Below are 7,489 nucleotides of genomic sequence, written 5' to 3' on the forward strand. Positions count from 1 at the left end.
TGGTCTCTGCACTTTGGAAGCTTCTGTGCTCTCCCCTTTCCCATACTGAGACAGTCATCACTAAGGCTTTGAGATATAATTACCCAGGGTATAATTTCAAGTGGGGTGGGGATATCTATACTTTTTTGTTTTGTTTTGTTTTTAACCAGGTGCAATGAATAAAAATGTGCTTCCCTAAAAGATACACAGGCTGAGGTGTGCAAACTTGGCACCCAATATTTATGAGATTTGCTGGGGGTGGGGGGGTGGGGGGTGGTGGTGGTTGGGAAGCACTAGATATTATCTATGCCTTTTCCTCCCTCCTCCTCCTTGAAGGCGAACACTGGCACCTAAACACACACGACAAACACAGGCTCAAACAAACTCATAAATACACAATGCACGCAGTCTTGAGAAAAAGGTCGGATCCGGATTTCGTCCAGTGAGGAGATTCAGGGAAAAGAAGACGCCAGGATTTCGAGTTTCTAAGAGTGTGCTGGTTTTGCTTTTGAGTGTGAGATGGAAAGCCCTGCTTTAAATTTTCCAGCTACTTGGGAGAGGGTTGTTGTCGTGACCGCCTACCTCTCTGACTCCCTCCGGCCCCTCTCCTAGGGGAGTTACAGTAATAGCAAACGCTGCTGGGCACTTGCTAATAGCGAAATATCTTCTTATAAGCGCCATGCATGTCGTATTTCCTTTAACAGGGATGCTGGCCCTTGCTTTCAGTGCTGACCCCGAAAACTGTTAAGTTAGCCCAGTTTCGGCCCAGAGTAGAAGCTTCATCAAAGTTTTTTGCAATGTTAGTTGCAGATTTTAAACGTGTTCTGGAGCGGAGAACCTTTTTAAAAGAGGGGTCAAAAGAGAGAAGAAATGGGACTCGACGAACTTCCTCTTTAAATAATCGGCCTTAATTACGCCTTAGACTTTTCAGTTTTGGCGTGATTATAACCCTTGAGGGATCGCCTAATAACAACTCTGCTGACTGCTCCTGTAATTAACTCCTAATTTATTTCAAACAGAAAAAAAAAAAAAAAAAAAGGTCCCAGCCTCTTCCGGAAGAGCCAATCGGAGGCGAGCGTCCGTGGCGTCAGCGCCAGGGCCAGCGCGGATTGGCTGAGCCCAGTCTCTCACTTCCCCTTGGAGGAAAGGCACGGCTCCCGGCGCGCCCCTCCCCTCTCCCCCCAAAAAAGTTTGAGTCGCAGCTGCCGGGTTGCCAGCGGAGTCGCGCGCCGGGAGCTACGTAGGGCAGAGAAGTCATGGCTTCTCCGTCCAAAGGCAATGACCTGTTTTCGTCTGATGAGGAGGGCCCTGCGATGGTGGCCGGACCGGGCCCGGGGCCTGGGGGCGCCGAAGGGGCTGCGGAGGAGCGCCGCGTCAAGGTCTCCAGCCTGCCCTTCAGTGTGGAGGCGCTCATGTCGGACAAGAAGCCGCCCAAGGAGACGTCCCCACGGCCAGCCGAAAGCGCCTCCGCCGGAGCCACCCTGCGGCCGCTTCTGCTGCCTGGCCACGGCGTCCGGGAAGCTCACAGCCCCGGGCCGCTGGTCAAGCCCTTCGAGACCGCCTCGGTCAAGTCGGAAAATTCAGAGGACGGAGCGGCGTGGATGCAGGAACCGGGCAGATACTCGCCGCCGCCAAGTGAGTGCCTGCGGGAGCCGGGACCAGGAGTAGATGGGGTGCGCGGGGTACCGGAGGGAACTAGGGGCCAGTATTCCAAGCTGTGGGTACGGAGGCCCCTCTGTACTATGCGCCCCCTAAAGCAAGCATTGCAAGGTCTTGGCCCCTTAATATCCCCAGAGTCCAGCGGCATCCAAGACACCTTCTGGGTGAAAACTCGCGCAGCGCGTGTTCGGGATCCCCCAGCTGTACAAAGTATGCTATACAATTGCCAACTCCCTGGTCTTTGAGGGGCGAACCCAGCTGGGTTGGCGGGGGTCGCTCGGTTGTCGTTTTCTCTAGCCCACAGCCCTGCGCTCAGGCCACTTCGCTTTTTCTCACTGTCCGTCGGGGTTTCAGCGTAGGGAGTGAAGAAGGATTCTCGTTTAATATGCACCCGAATATATGCCAGGCAGAAGCGGAGTGTCTTACTGTTTTTCAAAGTTCAGAACCCTGCGAGGTGTGCCCTCATTTTAAAGATGAGCGAGTTAAAATCTAATCGGACTTTGGGGTAGCAGCGATCATCTTCCGTTGGTCCCCGGGGAATCGAAGCAAGATCCCTCGGAGGGATGGCGGCAGACACCTATGCGGCGAGGAAATATCTCCCGACGGCCGGCACGTCGCTTCGCTGGGAGCGGGCTGGGGTCAGCGGCGTGGGGCTCCGTTTGGCTCAGAGTAATAATTAACAGCATTCCAGCAGCGCTTGAGTTTACAAAGTGTTGCTTATTAGTTCACCAGATCCCGGTCATCGCTGGAACCTCGAAGTGTGTGGAGAAGCCCGGGACCTGTGGTTATCTCAGTTTTCAGACACCAAGACTTTGAGGATTAAACTTGCTTGAGCCAGGTCACCAACAGTGGCAGAATTGGGCAAGGGACCCTGGTATCCAAGCCCTAGCCCTGGCCGCCTTTGATCCTTCTACCCAGAGAGACCAAGCAGAGGCTGAAACACCTGCACCCCGCTTCCTGCCAATAAGGAAAAACAGAGAGGCCCAGGAGAGCTGATTTCTCTTCCAGCATTTACATCTATTTTGGGGCCTTGGGTATTTTTTGCAATTTGGACAAACCATTCATTCCCTATAGCTCCTTTTACTTATATCTCCTGACCTTTAAGATTTCTCTGCCGGCACTGTACCTCTAGGAAAGGTGAGAGAGAAGGGGCCTCCGGAGGGATTTTTTTTCCAAAGCTAGGAGCATCACATTTTACCCTATTTCCATCAGCTGGGAAAACTCAGATACAAAGTATTTTGTGAACAGAACAAGGCCATATAACCAGACATCAGTGGCGGTCCCCTCTGGCGTCTTTCTCCACCCTGTTAGAAACTCCAGAAGATTCAAAGGGCGTGGAGATTAAGGACTCAAAGAATTTAAACTCAAGTTTGCACAGTGCTTTATAGCACTTTTCACTATATTATCTTATCTGATCTCTGTGTGGCCGAAGCCAGCCTCCCGGTAACAGATGAGGACATTTCAGCAGAGTTCAGAGGAATCTGCACACATCGAGTTTGGGCTTGACGAGAAAGGCTTGGGGACATTTAATGATTGCCTACCTGGTGGCAGCCCAGGACTCTGGGCATTCTAAAACTTGGTACTCTGAACTGCAGGATCAGTATTAGTTACCCATTTTATTGATGGTGAAATAGAGGCTCAGAAACTTTAAGGAACTTAATTTGTTTTGACAGATATCGCGTGTCTTGTGTATGCAAAGGCCTGGGTCAATTCCCAACCTCACATCAATGATTCAGACCTTACAGGGAGTAGTGTCCAGAGGTCAGAGATTTCCACTTCCTTAGGTTCTTGGGGTTCTGTAAATATGCCTGCCAGGGCCCAAGGTAAGGCAGCCCTGGATATGGCCTTCTCATGAGAAAAATTGGAGATTATGAGAAAGGATTTAACTTTAAAATAAACTTTAAACTTTAGAGTTTGTTTTAACTTTAAAACAAAGAATGGGTCAGTCATGGTTTAGGCCTGGAGATGGCCTCGGGAGCCCTGTGGTAGAAGCAGTGGGTTCCCAGAGCCTGGGGCAGGAGGGAGCCACTTACCCAGGCCAGGTTTTGTTATTCATAGGCAGTAGGACCCGATGCTGTTTTGCTTGGTATAATCTCCTCCTTGGGAGGGCGAGGAGTGGTATGCTGGGTAGGAAGCCTCCTAGCCTTATAGCTTTGATATATCGCAAGATACTCATCTCCTGGACTCATAATTCAGATGCAGCCCCTAGGTCAGCAGAATGACTGGCCCGGGCGTGGGGTTCCTTTCCACAGGGGCAAGTGTAGACTCCAAAAGCTTGGTGTCTGTGCTGTGACCACTGGGTTCTCCCAAGCATCGGGGTCAAGTCTTTGAAGGGTGAGGATTTCACAGATCTCTGAGTCTCTGTTGTTATTTTATTTGTAAATTAAGAAGTAGGCACCCCTAGCTCTCTGGCTTACTTAGGGATTAGCATATGCAAAAGTCTGCACTCCTGTGGTAGTTTCTTATCCATCCATTGCCCAGACTTCTGGTTTTTGACTGAGTGCAGAACCCACTACCTCTTTTTAATCACTTAAAGTGATGGTTAATAATGTCACATTAGGACAAGTCCATTTCTTGTTGGAAAGGGAGGCTGGGTTGGCCCTTGTGCTGCGTCACCCTCAACTATGAAGTGCAAACTTCCTTGGGCACCAAAGTAACTAAACAAGAAATGCGGCATTCTCCCTTTGCGGTGCTTACTACTGTGGCTGCGTTTGGAAAATTAGCATAGCTCATAAAAGCCAGATGCAGAAAATGAATTGTTTAGCATCTGTCCCTTACCTCCCCCCCCACACCTCCCCGCCGCCCCGGCCCAATTCCCTTTAAGGAAGAGCCCAAAGTTAGTTGATTCTATGGAAACAAGGATGCTCGGTCCTGTGACTTCCTATAATTGAATCCATTTTAAATGTAGAGGCTGGATGCCATTGGCATACCTTTATTTTGCTTGTTATTCTTTCTTTCTAAACTCCAGCAACAAGCTAATCATTTACACGTTTGCTCCAAACCATAGAATGGGTAGGAGAGATGACTAAGATGTCATCACATGCTCTCAATTCAGGAGGCAGCATGATTTCCTCTGACATTTACATTTATGGGCAAGCTAATTTTTCCCTCCTTCTGTAAAGTTTATATTACAGAAGCACCCAGCCAAGAAAGTTATCCCACATCCAGATCTGTGAAATGATGTTCAGGTTTTATAATCTGTAGACTGGAGGGAACGACAGCTGTGTGGTTGTTTATTGCATGAGGCTGCTCCCCAATCCAAAGATGCTATTAATTTACCACAGACCTTATCGGCACAATTATCCTCCATAAATATGCTGATGCAATCCCAACATTTCCTGGTACAGAGAGGGGACCAACTCAGTTTATAAGATCCTGTTCGTTTTCCTTCTCATATGTGATTATTTCAGCATCCTAGGGATGTGAGGATTATCATGAAACACCCCCCCACCCTTTAAGATGAGTCATCAGGAAGAGACGGGGTTTTGTTTTTCAGACAACCCTCAGCTCTCTTGGCATATCAGGGATCTGTTTATGTTTCATGATCTCTAATGCTGTTTGTTTGCCATATAGAAAATTCTGTGACACCATTTAACTCCCCAACTTTTTGTAAAAAGTTTCAATTTTTTAAAGCAAAACAACAAATTCATTAAAGTTTGGTCCTTCTCAACCCTCCACCACCAAAAAACACATCAACCATTCATGGTTTTCACCGAGGTTCCTTTTTGAACGATGAAGAGGAGCCCCTCCCTCCCGCCCACATGGACATACCTGGTGACAAAGCCACTTTCTTTTGCTAACTCACTCTCCATTTCTGTTCCTTAGGACACATGAGCCCCACCACCTGCACCCTGCGGAAACACAAGACCAATCGGAAGCCGCGCACACCCTTTACCACGTCCCAGCTCCTCGCTCTGGAGCGCAAGTTCCGCCAGAAACAGTACCTCTCCATTGCAGAGCGGGCAGAGTTCTCCAGCTCTCTGAACCTCACAGAGACCCAGGTCAAAATCTGGTTCCAGAACCGAAGAGCCAAGGCGAAAAGACTGCAGGAGGCAGAACTGGAAAAGCTGAAAATGGCTGCAAAACCTATGCTGCCTTCCGGCTTCAGCCTCCCTTTTCCCATCAACTCTCCCCTGCAAGCAGCATCTCTATACGGTGCATCTTACCCTTTCCATAGACCTGTGCTCCCCATCCCGCCTGTCGGACTCTATGCAACTCCAGTGGGATATGGCATGTACCACCTATCCTAAGGAAGACCAACTCTATAGACTCCGGGACGGATGTTTGTTTAAAAGCCTCCCCCCTCCCTCTCCAAGAAGACAGTCCCTCTCTGCAAACATTGCATGCACCACCCTCAGCCTCAGCGGCTAGGTCGACAGGGCCACAGACATAGTTCCAAATGCTTCTTTTGACTGGAGACACCCAAGCCCCATTTTCTTGGTTAATCTGCCAGATGCGACCCCCACCCACCCACCCTCTCCTTTCATAAAGATTGGCTCTGACGGTTTTTATATATAAATATATATATAATAAAATATAATACATTTTTATACAGCAGACATAAAAAATTATTTTGAAAGGCAAAACATGTATATATATATATATATATATGTATATGTATATATATATATCCTTTTTCTCTATATATCACCTTCCTAAAAGAGACTGCTTAAGTCTACCTGTTGTTTATTTTCTTATGGGGGAGACAAATTATTTGCTAAAATTGCTGAAATCTGGTGATCCTTGGATGGAATAACTGACTTTAGCTTATGGAGAGCAAACGTTAGAATTAGACATTACTTGCATGAGGAGTAGATATGGAGAGATTCCTCCCAGGGAAGGGACACACCATGTTTTTGCATTTTTCATGTGCATTAAAAACTCACATACATTGAAAACTCACCAGGCATGACCCTATTTGGCCCTATATTTTTTCCCCCTCTCCACCTTGTTTGTTACACATTATTAAAAGTTTTTGTAAGATCAATAAAAGGAGATGAGACTCCTGAGAGTCCTCGGGGGTAAGGTGGAAAACGGAGGTCCTTCCTAATTCCTCTCAAGGCTGTTGCTTAACTTCATTTCCAATAATTGGGGAGTGAAAAGTTAAAGCGTGTTGGGAGGAATTGATGGTTTCTGTGAACCACTAGGTATGTCAGTCCTCACGCATTGCAAAGGCAATTGGGGGAGGGGTGTAGTTAATTGCTTTAAAAAAATGAGTATCTTGTGACCATTGTCTATATGCTAAATATTCTTGAACAATGAATAGATCCAAAAGGAAGAAAATCATGCTTTCTCTGTGTGTACCTATTGTATGTGCTAAACTTATTAGAAAAATTTATATATTTTTTAACATGTTGGGGGCAGAGGGTAAAGCCATGTTTTGACTTGGTAAAAAACGGTGTTGTCAGACAGCCCATAGAGCTCCTTGGTATTTAATCTTTCTGTCCAGCCCCCCCTCCCTGCTCCAAGTATACTTTTATCCCTTTGAAAGGGTGCCTTGTATAATTTTATATATTTTATTGAAGAGTTATTTCTTATCTCTTATTCTGAATTAAATTAAACGTTTGTTTTATTGCAGTAAAGTCTGTCCAAAGTCACAATTATTTTTAAGAGGCGCTCTGTGTTGTTTAGCTGGACTTAGCCCAGAAATGCCACCCAGATGGGGGAGGGGGCCTGGTAATTTTTATGATGATTTTAATGTGAATCAATCAAGAGCTGTGGCCAGATTCAGCCCGGGGTAGGGAAGTCCATTGAAAACAGCAAAAGACTTTGAACTGCTTCCTTTAGCAGCTTGTGTTACTCACGGAAAATTGCTATTAGGAGTTTTTCAAATCAGTGAAAGATGAGCTTA

General features: G+C 47.0%; 1 protein-coding gene across 1 annotated transcript; it reads left to right on the forward strand.

Moving 5' to 3' along the window:
- Window positions 1-1,172: 1,172 nt before the first annotated feature.
- Window positions 1,173-7,220, forward strand: MSX2 (msh homeobox 2). The gene is made up of 2 exons (XM_061129524.1): window positions 1,173-1,614; window positions 5,464-7,220. The coding sequence occupies exons 1-2, from the start codon at window positions 1,236-1,238 to the stop codon at window positions 5,886-5,888; spliced, it is 804 nt and encodes a 267-aa protein (XP_060985507.1). The 5' UTR covers window positions 1,173-1,235; the 3' UTR covers window positions 5,889-7,220.
- Window positions 7,221-7,489: the final 269 nt, after the last annotated feature.

Source organism: Dama dama, chromosome 25, assembly GCF_033118175.1.
Source record: "Dama dama isolate Ldn47 chromosome 25, ASM3311817v1, whole genome shotgun sequence".
Lineage (NCBI taxonomy): Eukaryota > Metazoa > Chordata > Mammalia > Artiodactyla > Cervidae > Dama > Dama dama.

Bases quoted from the DNA above. Each gene is read 5' to 3' on its own strand.
- MSX2 (XM_061129524.1), top strand. From the start codon at position 1,236: ATGGCTTCTCCGTCCAAAGGCAATGACCTGTTTTCGTCTGATGAGGAG. The intron at 1,615-5,463 runs GTGAGTGCCTGC...TCTGTTCCTTAG, and splicing joins CAGATACTCGCCGCCGCCAA to GACACATGAGCCCCACCACC.